Genomic DNA, 26,086 nt, shown 5'->3' with positions numbered 1-26,086 from the left:
GGCCGTGGCGGCAGCGGCGACGGCAGCCGTGACGGCGGCGGCGGCGCGGAGCCTGGGCCGGGGGGAATGAGGCAGCCGTGGCGGGCCAGCGGCCGAGCCGTGTAGCGGAGAAGCGGCTTCCCCTCCCTGCTTCCCTTGGCCGTACCGGGGACGCGCGCGCGCGCGGCCGTCCGGAGCGGGCTCCCCACCCTCGACTCCCGAGACCCGCACCGCACCCCCACCCGGGCCCGGAGGATGATGAAGCTCAAGTCGAATCAGACTCGCACCTATGACGGCGACGGCTACAAGAAGCGGGCTGCGTGCCTGTGTTTCCGCAGCGAGAGCGAGGAGGAGGTGAGGCTCCGGCCAGGTGGGCCGGGGGTCGCCGGAGTCGGCGGCCACCGCGGGGCCGAGGCGCGGGGGGCGCGGCCGCCGGGGGAGGGTGTTGTGCAGGGGCCCCGTGCAGGGCCGCTCATTTCGGCCTGAATGAAGTTCCGACGGAATTTCTTGAGCCAAAGAAGAGGAGAGAGGAAAAAAGACGGTGGGCGGAGGGGAAGCGGGTCCGAGCATGGCCACACGGCACCGATCCGGCCGAGGGAGCTTCCGAGCCGGTCGTGTGTCATCGGGGAGAGTGGCGGCGGAGAGAGGGTGGTGGGTGGGGAAGAGTGTGGCTTTCGGGCCAGGCCTCCAGCTTTGGATCCAGGAAGGGCAGCTCAGCACTTGTCAGCCCGCACATGTGTGCAGAGGCCGCGGTGCAGGAGGCGCAGGCCGGCCCTTTGTGCCAGAGAAATGGCCCATTTCACTGGCAGGTTTGGGGGCTGCCGAGGGATAATGTGTGTATGTGAGCATAAGGAGGGGGAGGGGGGGCGGTGGTTAGAAAGATTTAGGGAGTAGTGCAAAAGCCAAAGCCAGTTGTTTATTTTACGGTGGGCTGGGTGGCCCTTCTGGTGTCGCTGAGAAGAAAGGACATTTGATAAGATAGTCTTTATGGGCTGAAAATATTTCATTTTCACTGGGAAGGCCAAAAGCGGTGTTGAAGGTCTATGCCCTGACAATGCCTTGTAGGAAGGCCCTTAGGATTAAATTTGCTAGCAAAATAGAAATGCTTAAGATCAGTTTCTTTTTGCTTGGGGTACTTAAAAAAGAAATCTCAGCTTCCCAGAGCCCGTTTCTGTGGTGCCAAAGGGAATTTAGAGAAGGCAAACGTTTTTGTAAATCCACAAAGAATAGCTGCTTTGGAAATTCATAAGATGCCTGTGGGAAAACGTTTGTCTCCCGTGCATGGTGGTAAAATGGCAGTTAAAGTGGAAACAATGAAGGACAGTGAAATTCAATATGCTATCTTCTGGCATTCAGCAGTGGGCTGTCGCGGCAGGCTGCGAGTACAGTGCATGGTGTTGAAATGGGGGGAGCGGAACTTGACCCGTTAGTTATGAAAAGAAGCTGTGATGAAAGAGCCAGATGGATTGCCAAGAGTTGCTGTCCAGAGATATTTAGGAGGAAGTGGGACTTTAAATGATTGCCTGAAAAAATTTAGTAAAGCAGTAATTGTGTTGTTGAGGAACTGTGTGTGTGAGTGTGCCCGCGTTCCCTTTCAGCAAAACAGAAGGAAATGGAATTTGGAAATATACTTTGTGTCCTGTCGTATATTGTAAAAGCCCCCAAAACAGATGCGTGCATGATCATAGAGGTACTAAGTAGGGCCATGCTGTAAATTATAGAGTTTTGGAATACATACTTGAGTAAAGTAGAATTGGTGTTTACTGCTCTGCAGGCTTTGTTCTCTTATCATATCATATTATAGGAAATCAGATGGGATCACAGTCTGTTTTAACTGGAGGGAAAATTAATTAGCATAATAACATCTCTTACTTCAGTGCTGTGGTTTAAGTGTGTGAGCACCCCAATTATAAGTAGAAGGGTGTATAATTTAGTTGTATGAATGATACAAGATGTTATTCATTTAAAAAATCATACTAGAAATTGAGAACAGGTGAGTATTTTGGATAAATTGGAAACTCTTTATAGATCATACGCAAATTAAAACTTGATTTTCCATTTTCTGTTAGTTTTTTTATGTACTGACGTTAGCAGCCTTAAGGTTAAAACCTTTGACTGATCTTGGAGTTTACGTGGTTGAATTTCTTTTTGAACGTTGGTTAATGAGCAGGAGATTCATGCAAATTTTTAATTACAGATTCAGTGGATGTTACAGCGAGAGCCCAGAAAGAACAAGAAAATTAATGAAATGCACCCATTTTAGACTTGTTCAGTTCAATTAAACAAGTATGTATTAAGAGCCTACTATGGGTCCGGAACTCTATAAGGTGGGATTTAAAGATAAACATCCCTGCCCGGCCCCCCAAATTGAGTACTTTTTGATGGGATCCCTTAGTTGGGAGGGATTTTGGACCACACAATAATCTCTAGGGTGCCATTCAGTTCTCAGATTACATAATTGTGTTAGAAGGGAAGTAATTTGTTAGTTCCGGGAGAACTTTTATGTTCTCAATAGAAGTGCCAGATACTGGAAGTATGAGCTGCCACATATTGTGGGAATGTGAAATTCAAACTCAATAGGACATTAAACCTGATTTTATTTTTTAATGGGAACTAATGGCTTTAATCAAGGTAAAATAGTTTACAGAATATTATTGGCATTAATATAATAATAATAGAAGTATAAATGGGATCCTGGTTAATAAACTTAAGTAACTAGTGCCAGGAAACATACCTACAGTGTAAAGAAAAAGAGATTGAAAATATTAGCAGGTAATAGACTGAATCAGGCCTTCTAACATTTGCTTTTTTTCAGCCCCAGAAAATTTTATTTATATGATCCCTGTTAGGATGTGGGAATATACTCAGCAAGTTTATTGAGCTACTGTTACGAAGGAAACAGACATGTAGGGGTCTTAGAGTCTGGTGGGAGAGAGAGAGGAACAAACAGGCCAGCAGCATGAAGACACAGAATTTCCTTTCCTTCAAACCTCTGGATGTTTTTCCTGTTGCTAAACAAGAATCAGTAGCAAGAAAATCCCCCCACTTACAAGTTTTACCAATTGTTAGTGGCATTTTGATGAATTAAAATCTTTAAGTTTGGGGCATTCATGAAAACTAACATTTATTATAGCACTTTGAGCCTGATATACAGTAGACAATCTCTTACTCAATCTCTGCTTTAACCGATCTGGGGCACTGAATGCTTGCTGCTGCTCTGTGAGCCACTGGGGCTGATACCGCCCGCCCCGCCCCGCCCAACCAAGAGGCCTCCCAACCAATTGTGTGCTTACAAAGGTTCGGTTGTATTTATTCCTGTATTTGTTTATATTCCTCATACTTGTTACTGTAAATATGTAGTGTAATTAAATATGATGTAAGCCCATGAAATTTGATTTCAAAAAGAATGGTTTTGTGAGTATTTCAGATGCTTTAGAATGACTCAATAATTTCAAGTCATTAAAAGAAATTACTGCACAATTATATGGGTCAGCAAACTGTAAAAGATGGAGAGGGATTCTTGAAAGTCTAGAAGGACTCTGCACAAAGATCACTTCATGAATGTTTCCAGGGTTTTTTTTTCTTTACATAAACCTGGACTGGACAACATAGGTCATGATGGGTGTGGTGTGTGAAAGACAACTCGTTGTTCAACAGTTGACCTACACCTAAGATCTTGGACCCACAAAGATTAGCAAAACCATAGATAGCTACATTTTTAATCTGACATATCTTCCAGTTAATATTTTACCCTAAACAGTGTAGAAACGGAAACTGATTTCTTGAGTGATATTTTATTGTTCTGGATTGGGTAGTATAACATTCATCTTTGTCCTGTTATTCACCTTTGGCTCTCCGAAAGCACTTTCAGTTGAGATTTAACCTCTTCCCCCTTTTTTGGAGCCTCTATAATGACAGGAAGTGAGACACACTAGTTAGACTTGCTTCGTACCCTCCCCAGAGTGGAGTAGGGGGGGATTATAACAGACCTTTTAGACAATTGAACTGTCTTATCAGTGTGAAATACTCTTAGGCCAGCGACACAGGCTAAACAGCAGATGATGTCACAGTGCCCAGGAAAGTTAAAGCTGTGCCTATCGGGTCTGTTTTTACTTAAGAAAAAAAATGAGTACCAATAGGACCGGTTAGTTAGATTTCCTTGTGTATTAAAACTGCTTTTAATAAGAAAGGACAACCCTGTCTTTAGGGGTCTTAGGTTGGTTTGCTGAGCTTTTCCATTTCTTGGCAAGGGGCTGCCGCTCCGTTTTCTCAGCTCCTTGAGCTCTTGAGGTTGGGTGGGTAGATGATTGACTTTGGCGATCCTCAGTGGGCAGAGACTCTGGTGGCCTGAGTGTTTGTCAGTAACCCTGTCCTAGAGGAGCAGGTGGAAGGACGTCACTGCAAGACCACACCTTCCCCTGGGCTCTAGAGAGGGGAGTAGAGCTCGGGTGGCAATCCCAGAGGCGATAACCATGACAAAGAGCTTCTCGGAGATCCCAGGCTGGTTGGAGAGGCTCTTTTGTACTACATCTTGGTGATTGTCCAGTATTACATGGCTGTAAGATCACGATGGCTGCGTTGATCCAGTCATTTGACTGGACATTTCAAATCTTCGTTTCTCTGTCTTTCCTGGAGGCTTTCTTGCGTGTGTGCGTCCTCTTGGGCCTACCTAATAATACAGCTCAGTCTGTTAGACACTTCTCCCACTGCCTCTTTTTCTGCCCAGCTCCTAAGATGTAAATCTGGTCTGAACTCCTACTGCAGTCTCCATTTTTTCCCATTCTTTGCCCCCCCCCCTTTTTTTTTTTGCTTTTGAACGATTCTCATTTCTCCATAAATACAGTGTTGCCTGTCTACTCTGTGTGAAGCAATCTATATTTTCCTTCATAGCCTAGTACAGAAAGGAAGGGCCCTTGTTGGAGAATGCGTTAGTTTATTCATTTTTTTTTGAGAGCCCTATTATGGTCTAGTCTCTGTGTAAGACCCTGGGAATTCACAGGTGAATAAAACTGGTTCCTCCTCAAGCCATTTGTACACGTCCCCTCCCACCTGCCCAGACACCTCACTTCCTTAGGTGTCCTGGCTTTCCTGCTTCAGTGCCTTTCCTTCTCTGCTTTATCATTCCCTGGGCAGACAGGCCAAAGTATTTCTCGTCTTAAATGCTCCTGGGGCTCAGTTGATTAAGCGTCCGAGTTCTGCTCAGGTCATGATCTCGCAGTCTGTGTGTTCGAGCCCCAAGTCAGGCTCTGCGCTGACATCTCAGAGCCCGGAGCCTGCTTTGGATTCTGTGTCTCCCTCTCTCTCTACCCCTCCCCCACTCAAGCTCTGTTTCTGTCTCAATAATAAACAAACATAAAAAAAAAAAAGAAATGCTCCCTTGCCCCACGGTCCCTCCAGCCACCATCCCATTTCTCTCTTTCCTTTTGCAGCAAAACTTTTCTGTACTTGCTGTCTCCACATTCCCCGTTCTCGTCGTCTCTCGGTCAGACACTCTTTTCCTATGAGTCTGCCCAAACCAGTCTTCAGGGTGACAAGTTAACATCCAGTTCTCGCTCTTTGTTCCTTCATCTTTCCTTTCTTCCTGGAACACTTTGCTTACCTTGCTTCTGGGCCATCTTTCTAGTTCTTCCCTTTCTTTCTGGCTGTTCCTCTTGAGTATTGTTGCAACCTTCCTCATTTTCCTGACTTCTTTCATTGCAGTGCACAAGGACACAATTTTTGAACCACCCTCCCCCGCAGCACGCATTCATTCAGTAGGTAGGTGATCTCAGCATCCAGTTCCATCTTTAAATACCTTATTTATACTGATTTCTTTCACCTGTCTCTATTTAGCCCTAATTTCTCTCCTGAAATCAGGGCTCGACTGTCCTGCAATCTACTCAGTATTTCCATTTGGGTGTCTGATAGGCATCTCAAACTTAAAATACCCAACTGAATTCTTGCTTTCGTCCATCAAAACACAAACAGCAACAGAAACTCACTTCTCCTACTGTTGTGCCTTTTTCAGTAAGGAAAATCTCCATGCTACCAGTTGCTTAGGTTAGAAATCTAGGAGTCATCCTTGACTTCTCCCTTTGTCATACCCACGACTAATCTGACAGCAGATCCTGCCTAACCTTAACTCTTTAGCGTCCACTGTGCAGTCCTACCCTAACCCATTATTATCGCTTATCTGGACTACCGCTGAATCTTCCCGACTGGTCGCCCTGCTTCTGCCCCCACTCCTCTAGTCTTGTCTACCACAGCTGCTGGAGTGATTCTTGCAACATAGAAGTCAGGTCATGTTACTCCTCTGTTCCAGTGGTATTCTGTCTCAGTGAATCCACAGTTGTGACTGTGACCTCTAAGGCTCTGGGTGTTCGGGTCCCCTGCCATGGCTCTGATCTCATCTCTTAACCACTCCGCCTCTGACTCATTCCTCTCCTCCAGCCACAGTGGCCTCTGTACTGTTTCTTCCCCATATTCTGCACGGCTTGCTCCCTTCCTTTGGATCTTTGCTTAGTTTTTGTCTCATCAGACAGGTCTTTACCGATCATGCAGTATAATATACCAGTCCATTGTCCCTGTGTCTCTTAGGCTTTGTTTTTTCTTGGCAACACAAATCACCACCGAGACATGTTATGTACTCAATTGTTTGTTGTCCGTTTCCTCTCACCAGAACACAAGCTAGTTCATGAGGATAAGAGTTTGTGTCTGTTTTGTCTGTTTTATTCACTCCTGTATCCTTGTTGTTGAAGACATAATATATGCTCAGTACCACTTGTTGGCTGTGTAAATGAATGAACACATTGTCCCTGCTTTTAAGCTTAGTCTATTAGAGGAATTGAAAATACCATAAATACACTGAATGCTAGGGTCTGCTAATAATTGGTGTTGATAAAAATGTTTCAGGGAAGTCTATGTCTTATTTCCAGTGGCTTAGTGGCAAGGTGTCTGAGTATGTTGAATATCAGCCCAATGGGAGTGTATGTGTATTTAGTTGTAAATCTTTTTTGAATCTCGGTGGATTGTCCCATGACAGGGCACCTCGGATTTCTTTCAGAGGCTGAACTTGTGAATCTGTGCTATCTTGCAGGATTTCTGTTGGATGGTTGGTAAAATGTACTGATCCTCAATACTAGTGATTCAGTACCTGAGCAATAGGATTTTCATTTTGCTGATAGCCTAGAACCTTTTATTAATAAGTAAGTAAATGCATCAACAAACTACAGTCAAGCAGTAGATAGCCAAGGTGTCTGTGTGACTTGGTCGGTTAAGCATCTGCCTTTGGCTCAGGTCATGATTTCAAGGTTTGTGAGTTCAGGCCCCACATCGGGCTCTCTGCTGTCCAAACAGAGCCCACTTCAGATCCTCTGCCCCTTCTCTCTCTGCATCTCCCCCTTGCACGCTCTCTCTCAAAAAAACCCCAACAACTTAAAAAAAATATTTTGGTTCAATGTATGTTGAATCTAGATTCCAAAGTTTAGTTGATAGTAGAGTAATTAATTTGAAAATGAAGGTTGATAGGGATCGTCATAACATTTTCCTGTCATTGTCGTTTTGTTCTTTATCTAGGTCAAGGTGAAAGAGACATGATGTAAAGTTTGTGAGTGCTGAGTCTTAAAGTGTTTCCTTTATGGTCGTTAACATATGAAACAGAACAAAGGAACCATCACAGGCAAAAAAGATAATGTGGATAAAAAAATAAGGAATTGAATTTGGAATAAAAATTTGGAAATAAAATCCTCAAACTTAAAACTTATATACCTGAAGTCAGCTTGCTGAGTAATATCCTCCCAGACCCAAGAAAAATTCCTTGAATCTAGTGTGAGAATTTCTGCCCTAAGGTAACATGGAGTTGCTCAAGAATGTCCACAGTCTTTTTCCCTGGCCTCTCGAAACTCTTGCTTCCTAGCTTACTAATAACCTTTTGAGTAGGGCAAACTGTTCATTCTTCTATTCATTCATTCGTTTCTTATTTATTGTTCACACGTTATCTAATGCCTGCTTCTGGGCCAGACGCTGTTCTTGGAGCGCAGCTGTGAACAAGGCAGAGTGGAGGTTCTCGCTCTTGTGACGATTTTGATAACAAATGCGGAGAGACGGTACATGAACAGAAATACCAGTGAACTTGATTTTAGGCAGCGGTCGTGTAGGGCAGGAAATAAGTGTGTGATGGGACCAAGAGCAGGGAGGAGCTTGGCAAATTGTGGCAGGGCAGAGGGAGGAGGAATTACAGAGGCCCCAAGTGGGGAAAGACTTTGGCAAGGAGGGAAGGCGGGGAGCAGGCCAGAGTGGCTGGTGGCCAAGTGGAGGAGAGTGGTGGGAGGCCACCATTTCCCTTGGGGCTTTGTTACCCTTCCAGTTCTCCTGGTTTCCTTTACTCTGTCTTACCTCGGTCCCTTAAGGCAACAGCCCACAGAACCACCCTCTTTCCCTTGACTGTGAGGAGTAGAAGTGGTGGTGACAGGATGGTGAGAGTTTATTAGAAAAAGGTTGTGGCTGGGCGCCTGGGTGGCTCAGTTGGTTAAGCGTCCAACTTCGGCTCAGGTCATGATCTCATGATTCGTGGGTTCGAGCCCCGTGTCGGGCTCTGTGCTGACAGCTCAGAGCCTGGAGTTGCTTCAGATTCTGTGTCCCTCTCTCTCTGCCCCTCCCCTACTCATGCTCTGTTTCTTTCTGTCTCAATAATAAATAAAAAAAAAATTTTTTTTAAAAGGTTGTGGCTAAGAAACAAGTGGAGAGAAAAGAAAGTACTCTACTGCAATCTTTTTAAGAGATAAATCTGAAAGGACCCAAAGAAAAGACCTTAAAGTTTCTTTACACACTTTTAGGGTAGGTTAGTCAGAAAAGCTACTTTGGCTAGGTAATATATAGGCACAGTACAAAACTCAAAAGGTATAAAAGATACGGAGTGAAAGACTCAGGTAGTCATCTTATAAAAGAGGATACTGTGGTACATTGCCAATGAAAGATTGAGGGGTATTTTTGTTTAATTGAGGTTTGCCAGTTTTTCCTAGAAACCTGTTTGAATCCAGGCCACTTGGGGACCTATGATTTTCAGCACTTACCATGTTTTGTTGAGGTGTGGGTATCTTAAATGCCAGAGATCCTTCCAGAATGAAGAACTGCTGGGAATGGAGTGGTGTGTGTGTGTGTGTAATCAGTGTTGGCAGTGGGCTGTGCGTGTGTCAGGAAAGCGCTCCCGTGTGGAAGCTCCTTGTTTCACTGGCCTTCAGGCCCCTGAAAAGCAGCCTAGCAGTTGTCTGGGTCAGACTGGGTTCGCTGATTTCTCAGCCCTCATTGTTTGGACTACTCGGAGTCAACCTTTTAAGCCAAAGTACCTTCCTAGCACTGGTGGGAAGCTGTTTGCTTGGGCCCCATGCCTCTGTCCCCGGCTGTGGAATGGGGTTAGTCAGGCAGGAATTCGAGTAGAACCGTGGCTCTTCCTGAGACAGACTGTGAGGTAATAGAAGGTGTGTATTGGTCTCTGTCCTCACTTCCTGGCACGGAGCTCCTGGTCCTCTTGTGATTTCTTATGTGATAACATGAGGAGCATCTCTTGTTTTAATATTTGTCTTTGACCTCTGTTCCTGATGCGGGGCTCCTGAAACTCTTGCAATTTCCTGGGTGATGGAGTGTCTTTTGTTCTAATGAGGCAATTCTGGGTGGGCTCCTGGATGGTTTCTGCGTGAAGGCTGGTCACCAGGAAGACCAAGCCATGATTAGAAGCTTGGAATTTTCAGCCCTGCCCCCTGTTCCCTTGAGCAGGGGAAGGGCTGAAAATGGAGTTAATGATGGATCATGCCTGCGTGATGAAGCCTCCATAAAAATCCCGATAGTACAGGGTTCAGAGAATTTCCAGGTTGATGAACACATACCAGGGGCGTGACCCACCCTGCCTCCACGGGAACAGAAGCTCCTTGCCTTATGCAGCTCTTCATCTGGCTTTTCATCTGTATCCTTTACCATAGTCTTTAAAAAACTGGTAAACATAATGAAGTGTTTCTCTGAGTTCTGTGAGGCACTCTGGCAGATTAATCGCACTCACGAAGGGCTTGTCGGTCAGGGGTAGCCAGTTGGTCAGAAGCACTGGTGGTAACGTGGGCTGGCGACTGGCGTCTGAAAGGGTGGTGGCAGTCTTACGGGACTAACCTGCGGGATCTGATGCTATCTTTGGGTAGGGAGATGCCCCCCAGAGGTAGTGTCAGAACTTGAGTTAAATTGTAGGACTCCCAGGAGGTATTGTAGAGACCTGCTTGGTGTAGGGGAACCCCACTGATTTGGGGACCAGAAGTATTGGAAGCGAAGTGTGCTTTGTGAGGAGTGAAGGAGGCTCTCAGGAAAGAAACCCACAGTAGGGAAGAACTGGGGTTTTCCCTTTGCAAGTAGGAAGAAAGCTGGGGGTTTCCTTTTCACAGACTGTGCCTTACCCTTCTTTTCTGTCTCCTTGCACCAGTCCCCCAAAAGGCCATCCCAGAGTTGGGTATGGGAAACCTAGCTGAAGGAGATCATCATAGTCCAATGTCCTTATTTTACAAAATAGAAAAAAATTACTAGCATGATACAGAAATATTCATATGTGGCACCAAAAGTATTTGCAAAGCAAACATGAGTGAGGCTTTTTTTTCCTATTTTTGACATTTTATCATTTACATTGTGTGTGCTGCTGCTGCTACTTTCTTAGCGCAGTTAGCCAGAAGCGGGCTGTGTGCAAATCTGGTTATGTATCTGTGTATTTTGTGAGCCCTTCCAAAAGGAGAGAGAGTGCATTTCTACTCCATGTAAAAAAATTATTACAGGGGCGACTGGGTGGCTCAGTCGGTTGGCCCTCCGACTTCGGCTCAGGTCAGATCTCACGTTTGTGGGTTCGAGCCCCGCATCGGGCTCTGTGCTGACAGCTGGCTCAGAGCCCGGAGCCTGCTTCCTGTCCTGTGTCTCTTTCTCTCTCTGCACCTCCCCCTCTCATGCTCTGTCTCTCTCTGTATCAAAAATAAATAAAACACTGAAAAAATTTAAAAAAAAATTATTACAAAACAATAAAAACTTAAATCTAACACAAGTAGAAACAAACTTATAGTGTAGACAAGACGATTATAAACATAAAAAGAAGTGATCCCTTAAATAGGCTTTCTTTGTATATACACTTGAGTTGATTTTGTTCATAAAACAGTCAAGTCCTTTTAAAGAACTGCCTGGAGGGACGCCTGGCTGGCTCAGTCAGTAGAGCTTGTGACTCTTGTTCTCAGGGTTGGGAGTTTGAGCCCCATGTTGGGCATAGATATTACTTAAAAAAAAAAGTTGTATATTAGATGATATTATTAAAAAAAAAAAAAGAACTGCCTGGAAAATATTTTCTTAGTTGGTTATTTAACACTATTCTCATGTACTTTATTTATTTAAAACAATTTTTTTAATGTTTATTTTTGAGAGAGACAGAGTGCAGCAAGGGAAGAGCAGAGAGAGAGAGAGAGAGAGAGAGAGAGAGAGAGTGAATGAGAGAGAATCAGAAGCAGGCTCTGGGCTCTAAGCACGGAGCCTGATGCAGGGCCTGAATCTACGAACCTCAATATCATGAACTGAGCCGAGTCAGAGGGTTAACTGAGTGAGCCACCCAGTCGCCCCTCTGATGTACTTTATTTTTTTTATTAAAAAAATTTTTTTTAAATGTTTATTTTTGAGAGAGAGACAGTGTGAGCAGGGATGGAGCAGTGAGAGAGGGAGTAGAATCTGAAGCAGGCTCCAGGCTCAGAGCTGTCAGGACAGAGCCCGATGCAGGGCTTAAACCCACGAACTGCGAGATCATGACCTAAGCTGAAGTCGGATGCTTAACTGACTGAGCCACCCAGGTGGCCCCTCCCCCCTGGTACTTTATTAAGAGCAGCTTAGCAGTGATGAACAGAAATTAATATGAACTCAGACATACAGTGCTTCTACTTCTATTGAAAGGAAGAAGTATATGGGGGCACCTAGCTGGCTCAGTCAGTAGATTATGTGACTTCTGATCGCAGAGTCATGAGTTCGAGCCCCACTTTGGGTGTAGATAGATCACTAAAAAAATAAAAAACAAAGGAAGTGATGTTCCTTTGAATATTTAGGAATCCTAGTAAAATAGGCACTAAGAGAAATTATGTGCTTATATAGAACACTTTATTTTTGTAAGTAGCTTGAATTAATAGGTTTTGAATAATTGGAATTTTAATCATTTAATATTTTCTTCCTCTTTGCAGAAATTACTTCTCTTCAGTACATTTGCTAAATGTGCTGAGCCCTGACTCAGGGCTTTTATACCTATCAGTGCAGTGATTTTTTTATTTCCTGGGAGGTTTTGCAGTTTGGAGAGACTGCCTTTAATAATAATAAGATGAAACTTTTAGATTTTATTGGTAAAATGAGTTAGAAAAAGAATCCAGAGAACTACGGTATTTATTTTCTAGATTTTTTTTTGTTCTTTATTTATTTTTGAGAGACCAAGAAAGATAGTGCAAGTAGGAGAAGGTCAGAGAGAGGAGATACAGAATCCAAAGACAGGCTCCAGGCTCTGAGCTAGCTGTCAGCACACAGAGCCTGATGCAGGCCTTGAACCCGCGAACTGCGAGATCATGACCTGAGCCGAAGTCGGACACTTAACCGACTGAGCCACCCAGGCACCCCAGAGCTATGGTATTTAAATAGGCTCACCAACTATTAATAAGGACGTAGCTTGGGATCATTCTTCTGCTAGACACCAGGAGTGATTATTTTTTTCAAAATAGTTATTTTTTAATTACAAAAGTAGTTGACATATCTATAAAGAATACTCCAAACTGAGGAGGTTAAGATGTGTAGAATAGAATGTGAGCTCCTGAGGAGCTGCGAGCTGCCAGCAGGATGTAGTATAGAATGTGAAATTAAGTCCCTTGAGGAATGTTTAATGGGATTCGGAGGAGCCTCTGAAGATGAGCTGAAGTGTCAGGGGCAGTTTACAGAGTGTGTAGGGCCACACCTAGAAGTCTCGGTTAGATGTGGGTTAGCTGGTGAGGAATATTCCAAGTGGAAGACATCGGGCCAGATAGGTGACCTCATGGAAAGTCAGAGGCCTTTGGAAACCTTATTGCCCTGAAGTGTCATGAGGACCAAAGACTGATGGCTGTCTCATGGCTGTGTTTGGACTGCAAGATTATTAAACAGTTTTTTATAATTAGTTGCCAACATTTTAATATGGAAAATTTTTCAAATAAGAAACCTGGTCTTTAAGCTTCTCTTAGAAAATCGGAAGATCTGGCCGTTCTGGGCCAGAGCTGACTGGTGGCTGCCCTTTGGACTGTCTACCCCTCTTCAGTTGGCCACAGTCCTTACCACTCCTTGTGGTCCCCTTGATATTGAGGCCCAGTAACAGCTAACATTTATTGTGGTGGCTGAGGTGTTACTGCCTCCCTAAGGTAGCGCTAAGAGGAAGGTCAAATAGTCGGACCCTTGTAAATTTCACTCAGAAGGTGCAAAGGGGGGAGATCAAAGGGCTACACGTTTGCAGAAAAATGGGAGAGTGCCTATTTCTTTATGGAGTTGAAAATATTCCTACCTCTTTACTTTGGACACATGACGAGTCCTTGTCAGAATAGTCTGACTGACTTCACACACTTGTGCCCCCTGCCCAGGCTCGTAGAATGGCATTTGAGTTCTGATGTCTGTAGTGGTTAAGAGCTCGGGCCCTGGAGTCAGACAGATGGGGGTTGGAACCCTGGCTCTTGCGCTCACTGCTTTGGTGATCTTAAGCAAATTATGTCTCTTTGCCTCATTTTCCCTCTTATAACAATAATAGGACCTCCCTATTTTATTGTATTGTTGGAGAACTGAGTGAAATCACTTTATACACAATGTTTAGTCCAGGGCCACAAGTTAACACTCAGTGTCAGCTATGTACATAGAAAGCTAAGAAAAAGGCCGTTTCTGACTTCACTGGAACCTGGGCTTGTAGTGAATTGCAGTGAGAAGAAGGTTGTGGGAATTTTGTGAGTGAGCGCCATAAATGGGTTTGTTTATTCAGTTTGTGCCTCCTGAGCGGTGCGTGCGGTGCTGCGTTCCAGTGAATGAGGCCGCAGCCCCCGCTCTCCTGTTCTCACAGTCTGACGGCCAAGATCAATAACTGACCAGCAGTTGCAGTCTAGTGTGATATTTGAAGTAAAAGATCTTCAGAGATCCTTCCATGATTCTCTGGCTTCATTTTCTCAGACCGTTGTAGCGTGAGGAGAGGTACTGGTCAGGGCAGAGGGCTTGGTGATGGTGGGCCCTGTAAATAAGCGCATGGCACTACCAAGGGGTCCACCGTCTTTCCTTCTCCTTTCCTCGGAGCATCATTGTTGGAGCACCTACCGTCATTTAAGCAAATGTCCAAGCCTGACAGAAAAAAGAGAAAGAGAAGCCTTTCTCTGGACAAAGAATGCTCTTTTCCTCAGCCTGCCTCCCCGCCCTACCCCAAATCTGTACTTGGAGAAAGAGAAATTAGTAGGGTCTCACTCACCCAGTGTCTGAGAAAGGAATAAAGACACTTCTCATCCCCAAGGACTCGAAAACAAGCTCAGCAGAGAACCCTACTGGTTTGGAACCTTGGATCTGCTACTGGAACCAGGAAAATCCTTCAGAACTTAACTTACTTTTTATTTCATGATATCAATGCTTATACCATTAAAAACTAGTACTTTTTTGCATGTCTAAGAGAATATTTTAAGTACAGAAGAGAAAACTGATTTAACAACTTCCATTTTATTTAAAATAGTCCCTGTGTGGGCGCCTGGGTGGCCCAGTTGTTTAGATGTCTGACTCTTGGTTTAGGCTCAGGTCATGACACGAGACCCACATCGGGCTCTGTTCTGACAGTGCAGAGCCTGCTTGGAATTCTCTTGCTCTTTCTCTCTCCGTCCTCCCCCATTCATGCTTGTGTGTGCGCACGCGCTCTCTCTCGCTCGCTCTTTGTCTCTCTCTCTCTCTCTCTCACACACACACACACACACACACACACACACACACACAGAAAATAAACTTTACCAAAAAAAAAAAATCCTTGAGGATTGATTTTATAATAAAGCAAATTTTTTAAACTAGAAACACAGTACTTCACAAGAAAGAAATGGGGAGGTGAATTCTTTGATTTGATAAGATGTGTGTCTGGGAGGGACTTGGCAGAGGACTTGATCAAGGGACTTGTGGGCATGGTATGCTGTGGTCAGACTGGGCAGAAGAGGCCAAGGGCAGCTGAGGCAATAGCGCACACATTAGAGCCTCTGGAGCAGAGTTTGTGGGCTCTGGTGCAGGGATTTAGAATGTATTGAATGATAGGTTTTTCTGGCAGAAAATCGGAGCATAGAACGTAAAGTCATTCTGTGAGTGACTCTGCAAGTGCGTATGTCTTAGGCTAGAGGGAGTAGTGCTTTTAATTCTAGGGTCTCTGGTCAGCTCCTCTTTCCTGAGGGCGTTCTTCCTTTTTGGAGAAATCCTCTTTTGGAGAGGAGGAAGGGCCCACCCTACCATCCCCAAAACTGAATGGCCACTAAGCTAGCTCTCTTCCCTGGTTTGTCTCTGTAGATGCAGGACTCAGGCTCTGTTAGGTGGTGGCTCAGTGCTTGGAATCTGGATCCTGAGAAGGTTGTGGGGAGGGCTGGGGAAGGGGAGTGGCTGCGTGCTAACCAGACATTTGTGTTTTAGATCCTGGCTGAGGCTTCTTTAGCTGCCAGCCCAGGGTGCCCTGGTGTGGGCCCGTCTTCCCAGCCTGGCCTTCTAGTCCTTGCCTCTCCAAGAGTCGGCGCCTTTCATTTCAGCACATTCTGATATTTCTTTCACCACATTCACTTTGGCTGCAGATGGCCGGACTTGGTTTCTGTTGCTTGCAACCTAAGAACCCTGTCTTATGCCCTGGGTAGTTTTTAAGGTAACCTCCTCACTAATTCGGTACACCAGAAGAATTGTGTATGTGTTGAGTCTAAATTATTTTATTTTATTTTACTTTATTTTTTTATTTTTTCTGGGAGAGCTTTAACATTTTCCTATTTTTTTCTGTGGTAAAAATTTCTTCCTGCTAAAGTAATGGCCAAAGAATGATCTAGTCAAATTAGAGCCAGTGTAGCTAACATTGGCCTGCACACTGATGTTTTTACTAAATGCTCACCAGCATCATCATACCCTCCCTACCCTTGATGCTTATAGTTTCTCTTTTTTAGAATTGTCCTAAAGAATATCTGAGTGTGTGAATTTTAAACCTTGTGGATGTCAAGGACCAGATAAAAGGTTTTCTTTTAGTTTTAAAAAAAATATGTATTTATTTTGGGGGAGGTGGAGGATCTGAAGCGGTCTCAATGCTGATGCACTGACAGCAGCAAGCCCAGTGTGGGGCTAGAACTCAAAAACTGCGAGACTGCGACTGGAGCCGAAGTCAGATGCTCAACTGACTGAGCCACCCAGATGCCCCAGTGTGTTTTGTTTTGTTTTCTTAAGATGTTATTTATTTATTTTTTTAGTAATCTCTGCATGCCACATAGGGCTTGAACTTACAACCCCAATATCAAGAGTTGCATGCTCTACTGACTGAGCTCGCCAGTTTTCTAATAATGCGGGTTTTTGAAAGCTCTAGGATGCTTCTTAAAATACACACTATAGTCTCCAAGTTCTATTTTGATCAATAAGAATTTATTGAGGCCTTTATATAAAGCACCATCCTAGGTGCAGTGATGATTTTAATACTGAGGATGTGTTCCCTGGTCTCCAGGAAGAATGCTTCTTTATATTGATAAATACATTTCCTTTAGGCATTTCAGTGCAGTTGAACAAGTGGCTATTTTGTGTTTGGTGTGGGGGCAGATAGAAAAATGGGAGAGATAGGACTAAAGTACACGGAACATTTAGAAATAGTAGAGAGGCTGTGCTTGGCGGGACTTCATGTTGGAGACAAAATACTGAAGTGGCCAATCTTGGGCTTTAGGATAGGATTTACGTAGGAAGGAGGAGAACGGGTATGTTTAGAAAGAGATCCAGCATGGTTTTGGGTTGATTAGGACTGGTGTCAGGAAAGAAGTGCATTTTCATCTGAGATGGCAGAGTGGAGAAAAGAAAAAACCTAGAGCCTGAATTATATTGATGTAAGTTTGAGAAAACTCCTTCTAGACAGCCCCATCATTCTGAGAAGTAAAATGTATATACTGAAATGGGTCTGGCAGAAAAGTCTGGCAGACTGGTATGGTTGGGATCAAAATGATAGTTTTATAAGGTTGAATGGTATGTATTCTCACAAGCAGTTGTCCTGCTGTGTATAGAGCACCATGGAGGATAATTTTAGAGTTCTGGAAACTTAAATTCCATCTTCAAAAGAGAGGATAGAATTTATAGCATTTGTATTTTTTGTATTTCCCTATACCTTTGCATGTAGCAGCTGTAGAGAGGAAGGGGAACAGGAGATGTTTCAAGGTTGGGGACCGATGCAAGAGCATTATGTGAGGTCAGAGGGATCCATTTTTTCATCTGTAAAGTGGGAATACATAGCACCTGACTCATGAAGTTCTGTGAAACTTGAACGAGGGAAGATTAAGTACCTCCCAGGTATGTATGAAGCACTCAGGAATTGTTAGCCATTGTTACTAAGACAGAATCCACTGAAGGAATCACAGTGGTCAACAAATAATTATGAGGCAGAGTGAGATAAGTGTAAAGGAACCCTGTCTAGAAGGCTTACAGAATGGTGGGGTGACTAATGCTGAATTTGGAAGTTGGAAATAGTTGGAGAAAATCTGGGTGTTGAAGGGTAAGTAGAAGTTTGCTGCCACTACATTAATACAGATTGTGCAGACCTCGGAAAAAATACTAGATCCTAACAGCCTAACACACTGCACAAAGATAGACTTTAGTGTGGCGTATGATCCAAAAGCATAGGAATTGGGAAAGAGAAAATTTTAATGGAACAAATTGTTAAAAGAATTTATTTACTTCCATTTATTTTTTATTTTTAATTTTTTAAATGTTTATTTTTGAGCGGGAGAGAGAGAGTGTGTAAGCCAGGGAGGGGCAGAGAGGGGGAGATACAGAATCTGAAGCAGGCTACAGACTCCGAGCTGTCAGCACAGAGCACGATGTGGGGCTCCAACCCATGAATTGTGAGATCATGAGCTGAGCTGAAGTTGGACGCTCAACTACCTGAGCCACCCAGGTGCCCCTATTTTTAACTTTTTAAATTAAAAAAAATATTAAATTTATTTTTGAGAGAGACAGAACGCAAGCAGGGGAGGGCCAGAAAGAGAGCAAGACACAAAATCTGAAGCAGGCTCCAGGCTCTGAGCTGTCAGCACAGAGCCCAAGGTGGAGGTGGGGCTTGAACTTATGAACTGCAAGACCATCACCTGAGCCAAAGTTGAATACTCAACCAAGTGAGTCACCCAGGCTTTCCTAAAAAGGATTTAAAGGCAGGAAATGGAGCTATATGAGGTTACTTTGAAAGGGCTTTATGGATGGAGGGAAGAATCTTTACGTTTGTAAGCCTGGACGTAACCTTAGACAGAATCCAGCCACTTCAGTGAGGTAAGGGAACTAAAACCAAAAGGGTGTTCAGATATGTCTACTGTGATATTTCTGGTGAAATAATGTGTGCATTATTCTGACAGATCCACAGGAAGAAGGTAAATAAGTGGGAAGGAAGAAATGTGAATAAGGATACATTTCTATAGCTGACTCCCAACACCAGCCTGGAAAACAAAACAAAAAGCAGGTGGAATGTGAGGCTGTGATACAATTATAGAAATAAAATCTATACTGACTTTAGCAGCATCTATTGCTTATTGTCACTTTTGGCTGCAGCTGATCACGCATCCCGGAGCCAACACATGTGTGTTGTGGGAAGAAGTGAATTTATCAGAAACATGGATATTTTTGGAAGATTTTGAATGCCAAAAACGTATTTTGGAAGGCGGTTTTATTAGTCTTTCCTACATTATAATGATATTTCATGCTCACTGTAGCAAATTTGGAAAACTTCCCCTTTTTTGAGCCCACTAGGTTGTAAATTACCATAGTTTTAATGTGTCTTTCCTGCTCCTAATTTATCTTCCATGGTGTCTATGTGGTGCTTTGTACATGGAAGGCTCACAGTTATTGGGAGGGTAAATACTTAACGTATAATTTCTTCCAAAACATAGGGAGGAAATTCTTTAATCAGTATGGTTTTTTGTTTTTTACAACACTGTGATTGCTTTAAATACAATTTTATAAACTGGTTTTTCATGGGTGATAATCATCTTTTTTTCTAACCTGAACTCAGTCAGCGTATACGTTTTAATGGCTGTGTGTCCATTGAATGGGTGAAATAATATATTTAAATGTTTCTCTGTTGTTGTAAATGACGTTGTTAAATCACAAAAGATCATATTGGCAACCACAGTAATTACGGTTTTATCTTTCTCCAGTCTCACAAAATATACATTTTTTTTTTGAAGATGACAGCCAACTATCTTAAAGAATTACTACCCTTCTTTGCCACGATCTGCCCCCCCAGTGCTCATTAATAAAAAACAAGTGTGAGATTTAGTGAAAAGATCAGTGTTTTACACTTTTTACAAATCCACAAATATCCTTTAGGTAATTAGTATCTGGGTTTTCATATCTACTCATCAGTACAGATTCAGTCTTTTTTTTTAATTATGTTTTTTATTTATTTTTGAGAGACACAGAGAGGAAGCTTGAGCAGGAGAGGGGCAGAGAGAGAGGGAGATACAGAATCCGAAGCAGACTCCAGGCTCTGAGCTGTCAGCCTGACACGGAGCTCGAACCCACGAACTCTGAGATCATGACCTGAGCCGAAGCCGGACGCTTAACTGACTGAGCCACCAGGTGCCCCCAGATTCAGTCTTTTGATAGATTGTTTTGAAAATCACACAGAATATGTAGTGAATTATTTTGTAGAATGTTCCTTAATTTGGGTCTCAGGGTTTCTTATGATTAGATTGAGGTCATGCATTTTTGGCAGTGATGTCTCAGAAGTGATGTGCCCCTGTCAGTGCTGATATCATATCAAAAGGAATTGATGTCAGTGTAACTTATTGATGATGCCTTATTGGTGATGTTAACCGTGATTGTTTGGTTAACAACAACGTTGTACAATCTGTACCGTGATTGTCGGTTTCTCCACTATAACATAGTTAAAATCTTTTTTTCGGGTGTTGAAAACTTTTGAGATTTACTTTCTTAGCAACTTTCAAATAACTGTACACAATAGAGTATTGTTATCTATAGTCACCGTTGTGCTATACATTACAGCCCCAGAACTGTTTAAACTTTTTTTTTAGTGTTGATTTATTTTTTGAGAGAGAGAGAGAGAGACTGAGTGTGGGGGGGCGGGGGAGCAGAGAGAGAAGGAGACAGAATCTGAAGCAGGCTCCAGGGTCAGAGCTGTCAGCACAGACCCAGACCGGGGATTGAACCCATGAGCTGTGAGATCATGACCTGAGCTGAAGTCTGACACTTAACCAGTTGAGCCACCCATGTGCCCCTCCCCAGAACTTACTTATCTTATAAGTGAAAGTTTGTAGCTTTTGACCTTGTTCATACCCCACCTCTCATAACTATCCCTCTGTTATCTGTTTCTGTGAGTTTGTTTGTTTTTTAGATTCCACATGTAAATGAGATCATATAGTATGTTTTTGACTTACTTTACAAAGCACAGTGCCTTCGTTCATCTATGTTGTTGCGAATGGCAGTTTCCCTTCTCTTTGGCTGAATAATATTCTTGTGTGTGTGTGCGTGTGTGTGTGTGTGACATTTTCTTTATCCATTCATCCATCTTATGGACACTTAGGTTGTTTCCATGTCTTGGCTTTGTCGTAATGCTTCAGGGAACATGGGCATATAGATACCTCTTCCAGATAGTGATTTTGTTTCCATTGGCTCTATACCTAGAAGTCCGTTTGCTGGGTCATTTGGTAGTTCTATTTTTAATTTTTTGAGGAACCTCCATGCTGTTTTCCATAGTGGCTGCACCAGTTTACACTCCCACCAATAGCATAAAGGTTCTCTTTTCTCCACATTCAATGCTTGTGACCTCTTGTCATATTTATGATAGCCATTCTCACAAGTATAAGGTGATAGCTCATTGCGGTTTTGATTTGCATTTCTCTGATGATTAACAGTGTTGCGCATCTTTTCAGGTACCTGTTGACCATTTATATCGTCATCTTTGGAAGAAAATGGTGTATTTCTCTCCCCCACCTCCCAAAAAATGTTTAATTCTTCTCCCCATTTTAAAATCAGATCTTTTTCTTTCGTTGTTGTTGTTGAGTTATATAAGTTCTTTATATACTTGGGATATTATCAGATATTATCGGATGTATGATTTGCAAATATTTTGTCCCATTTGGTAGGTTGCCTTTTCATGGTTTCCTTAGCTGTGCAGCTTTTTAGTTTGATGTAGTCCTACTTGTTTATTTTTTGTTTGCTGCTTTTGCTTTCTTTTTTTAAGGAGTTTTATGATTTAAAAAAAATTTTTAATGTTTATTTGTATTTGAGGGAGAGAGCGTGCATACAAGCGGGGAAGGGGTAAAGAGGGAGGGGGGCAGAGGATCCAAAGTGGGCTCTGTGCAGACTGCAGAGAGCCCAATACAGGGCTTGAACTCAACAACCATGAGATCACGACTTGAGCCGAAGTTGGGTGCTCAACCACCTGAGCCACCCAGGCATCCCAGCTTTTTTTTTTTTTTTTTTTTTAGTAAACTCTGTGCCCAACATGGGGCTCGAACTCATGACTCTGATCAAGACTCACATGCTCAACTGACTGAGCAGCCTGGCACCTCTATTGCCTTTGCTTTTGGTCTCAAATCAAAAAATCATTGCCAAGACTGATGTTAAGGATCTTACCCGCTGTGTGTTTTCTTTTAGGAATTTTCAGATTTCAGGTCTCATAATAAAGTCCTTAATTCATTTTGAGGTGATTTTTGTGTGTGATGTAAGACAGTGGTCTGGTTGCATTCTTTGGCATGTGGCTGTCCAGTTTAACCAAGAGTTGGACGTTTAACCAGCTGACCTACCCGGGCGCCCCTCCCAGCACCATTTATTGAAGAAACTATCCTTTCTGTGTTACATAATTTTGGCTTCTTTGTCATAAACTAATTGACCATAAATGCATGGTTTTATTTCTGGACTCTCTGTCTCATTGATCTATGTATCTGTTTGATACCGATACTGTTTTGATTACTGTAGCTTGGTAATGTAGTTTGGAACTGCCTCCAGCTTTGTTCTTTTTGAGATTGTTTTAGCTATTTGGGGTCTTTTGTGGTTCCATACAAGTTTTAGGATTGATTGTTCTATTTCTGTGAAAAATGTAATTCAAATTTGGGTAGGGATTGCATTGAGTTTATTGATTGCTTTGTGTAGTATGGAACATTTTTATAATATTAAGTCTTTCATCCATGGGCATGGAATATCTGCCCATTTATTTGTGTCTTCAGTTTCTTTCACGAATGTCTTACAGTTTTCAATGTCCGTATCTTTCACCACCCTTGGTTAAATTTATTCCGAAGTATTTTATTCTTTTTAATGTAATTGCAAATGGATTTTCTTAATTTCTTTTTCTGATAGTTCATCATTAGTGTATAGAAACACAGTTGATTTTTTGAATATGGAACTTGTATCCTACAACTTCCCCAAATTTATTAGTTGTCACTTTGGTGGAGTCTTTAGGGTTTCTTACATATAAGACCATGTTATTGCAAATAGTGACAGTTTTACTTTTTTCTTTCTGACTTGGATGCTCGTTTGGTTTTTTTTTGCCTAATTGCTTTGGCTAGGACTTCTAGTACTGTGTTGAATAAAAGTAGCCAGAGTGGGCATCCTTGTTCTGTTCCTGATATTTGAGGAAAAGCTTTCAGTTTTTCCCCTCTAGGTATGATGTTAGCTGTGGGCTTGTCATATTATTATTATTATTATGTTGAGGCATGTTCTTTTTTTTACCCTCTTTGATGAATCAGGGTTTTTATCATGAATTGATACTTAATTTTGTTAGATATTTTTTCTCTATCTACTGAGATGACAATATGATTTTTGTTTTTTATTTTGTTAGTGTAGTATGTTACATTGATATGTGGATGTTGAACTGTCTTTACATCCTGGAATAAATCCCACTTGACTATGGTGTGTAAAATATTCAGTTCCTTTTTTTTTTAATGAGTACAGACTGATGCTTCAGTAATAATATTAGAAAATACTTTGTTGGGGTGTCTTGGTGTCGCAGTTGGTTAAGTGACCGACTCTTGATCTTGGCTCAACTTATGATCTCGCAGTTCATGAGTACAAGCCCCGCATCGGGCTCTGTGCTCATGATGTGGAGCCCGCTTGAGATTCTGTCTCTCCTTCTCTCTGATCCTCCCCTGCTTGTGCTCTCTTTCTCTCAAAATAAACAAATAAACCTTTAAAAAGTTATAAAAAAAGGAAATACTTTGTTGCATAAAACATAATAAGGTTAATTATTAACATCTACAAATCTAAGGTTAAGATGGCTTCCATCATATTTTTGTTTCTTATTTACAGTTTCATCCAGTTTCCTTGGAGTAGACTCCTCCCTTTCATGAACCCGACAACTCACTGATATGGTCAGTTTCATCATTTTCAGCATCTTTAGACATGGATAGTGCAACTCTGGATTGAGAAATCAAGTCTCCCAATCTTCCTGTTTTAAAGAAATAATCCATCCTTAAATATAAAAAAGTTATAGACACATTTTCTTTTATTTGAGAATAAAATATTGTTAATGTAATAAAATGTTGGTAAAGTAACAGTTTTATTTATTTTATTTTATTTTATTTTTTAAATTTTTAATGGTTTTTATTTATTTTTGAGAGACAGAGAAAGACAGCCCAAGCAGGGGAGGGTCAGAGAGAGAGGGAGATACAGAATCTGAAGCAGGCTCCAGGCTCTGAGCTGTCAGCACAGAGCCTGACGTGGGGCTCGAACTCACGGACTGTGACATCATGACCTGAGCTGAAGTCAGATACTTAACCGACTGAGCCACCCAGGTGCCCCAACAGTTTTAGATACAATAGAAAAATTTAGAAAAGTTTAAAAAATTGAAAAATACTATTGCCAAACTAGACCACAAAAAGTATGGTTTGTGTTTTTGTGTGGGCATAAGCAAAGCTTCAGAATTTGGATTAATGATATGTAGGGCAATATTTAGGTTGTGGGAATTTATAGCAGGTGTAAATGGTAAGAGCACAGAATGATCAAACTGAGTTATTAATCTCTGAGAAACATATTTGTATCCTAAACCTGTTATCTTAGAAAATTCTAGATAACAAGACTATACAAGTACACATTCCATTAATGGTAGGAGTGATGACATTGTTACCCATCACGTAGCCTCTGGAAAACTCCATTCTACACACATGAAACAATAAGGGTAGAAAGGGCTGATAATATCTTAGTATTAATATGAAAATAGTATTGGCCCCTCAGGGGCCTGGTGCCACCCCCCACCCCCTCAGGACCTTTTGAGAACTGCTGCTTCTAAGTGATTTTTAACTGCAGCCTGATGTGAAACTTTGGTGGGAGGAAGGGAATCATCATTAGTCAAGTGCTTTTTGTGCCAGACACTGTTAGGAGCTTTATTAGGTATAATCTCATTTAGTCAGGGTCTTTGGAATGGTGGCAGTGGAGGTCATATGAAGTCACATGTGGGTTATTTTTGAAGATAGGATTCTGTTGATTGGTTGAGTGTAAAATGTGAGTCAGGTCAAGGGTGGCCTTAAGGTTTTTGACCAGAGTAACTGGAAGGGTAGGGCAGCCATTTCCCTGGGATGGAGGAAACTCCTGAAGGAGCAGGTTTGGGATGGGGGAAGGATCAGCTGTATATGGAAAGTGGCCTTCAGGAGAGAGGAATGGGCTGGGGGTATAAATTTGAAAGTTGTCTCCCTGTCAGTGACATTTTAAGCAACAGACCTGGACAGAATCATAAAGAGAATGAGTAGGTGTAGAAGAGAAGACACCTCAAGGACTAAGCCCTTTAACACTGCAGGATTTAGAGGCTAAGGAGATAAGGAAAGAGTAGCAAGCAAGGGAGCAAGAAAAATAAGAGTATGTGTTCTGGAAGCCAAGGAAAAGTTGATTCCGCTCAGAGAGAGACTGTCATCATGACAAGGGCTATTGATGGGTCAAGTGGATGAAGGCTGAATTGACCATTAGATTGAATAAGAAGAAGATAATTGGTGACTTTGATAAGAGGAAAAGTTCTGTTTGCAGTGGATTCAGGAGTGAGCAGGAAAAGAATGTGTATCAGGAGTTATAGACACTTACACTGAATACTTTTGCTATAAAGGAGAGCAGTAGTTAGAAGGAGGATATGGGGTCAGGAGAGCGTTTTGTTTTTATTTTTTCTTAAGGGAGAAATACGTTTTATGCTGATCTGGTAGAGAGGTAAAATTGTTATGCAGAAGAGAAGGGGAGAATTGCTGGAGCAGTGTTTTTAAGTAGGGCATAGAAGAGATCTCGTGCACAAATGGGCGGGTTTTCACTTGGAGCACAAGTAGTGCCTCTGGAGTTCTAACAGGGAGACCCGGTTTATGGGGCCTGGGTGCAGGAAGGTAGGGAGATGTAGAGATGGAAACGGGATATTCTTTTCAGATTGCATTTGTATTCTCAGCCAAACAAAACCAAGAGAGTGAGGGTGGGGCAATTAAGGGCATCATCAAGTATAGCTGTGAAATGGCAAAGAAGCCACAGAAGGACAGTCTAGGGTAATGTGGTATAACAGAAGTTAGGCTACTTGCGAATTTCACGTCTAATGATCTCACGTGAATTCTAGCATTATCTGGGGCGGAGCTTCCATTTCGGTTCCACATTCTCACTCAATGAGATGTACTTATTACATTTCTTTGAGTTAAATTTTTTATATCTTACTTTTTGTATCAAGGAATATTTTTAAGCGTACTGCCTGATTAGTGTTTGCTATCTTATTTGTGTTCAAAGCTTTCACAGTTATGTTGTACCTTAGCATTATCCTTGTTTTAGTGATCGTATTATCCTTCACCGTTCTGGGAAGTAATATACAACAGTGTTAGAAAAATTTATCAACTGGAAAGCAAAAGGGTAAAAACAGCTGATTGCATCAAGTCTGTTTAATATGCTGCTAGCA

General features: G+C 42.4%; 1 protein-coding gene and 1 long non-coding RNA gene across 2 annotated transcripts in view; one reads left to right on the top strand and one right to left on the bottom strand.

The window, feature by feature from the left end:
- Window positions 1-6: 6 nt before the first annotated feature.
- Window positions 7-26,086, top strand: part of LOC115295538 (diphosphoinositol polyphosphate phosphohydrolase 1) — a 108,744-nt gene continuing 82,664 nt past the window's right edge. The window contains exon 1 of the mRNA XM_029943472.1: window positions 7-333. Coding sequence (XP_029799332.1) covers window positions 235-333 — 99 coding nt within the window. The 5' untranslated portion in view covers window positions 7-234. The remainder of the gene's footprint in view (window positions 334-26,086) is intronic.
- LOC115295540 lies at window positions 3,758-9,404 on the bottom strand. Its single transcript, XR_003910461.1, has 2 exons — window positions 9,030-9,404; window positions 3,758-3,885 (listed from the first exon to the last, which is right to left on the bottom strand). It is a non-coding gene; the product is annotated as an uncharacterized LOC115295540 (long non-coding RNA).

Source organism: Suricata suricatta, chromosome 7 (assembly GCF_006229205.1).
Source record: "Suricata suricatta isolate VVHF042 chromosome 7, meerkat_22Aug2017_6uvM2_HiC, whole genome shotgun sequence".
NCBI lineage: Eukaryota > Metazoa > Chordata > Mammalia > Carnivora > Herpestidae > Suricata > Suricata suricatta.
The sequence above is the reverse complement of the archived record's forward strand: the minus strand, read 5'-3'. Positions and strand labels throughout refer to the sequence as shown.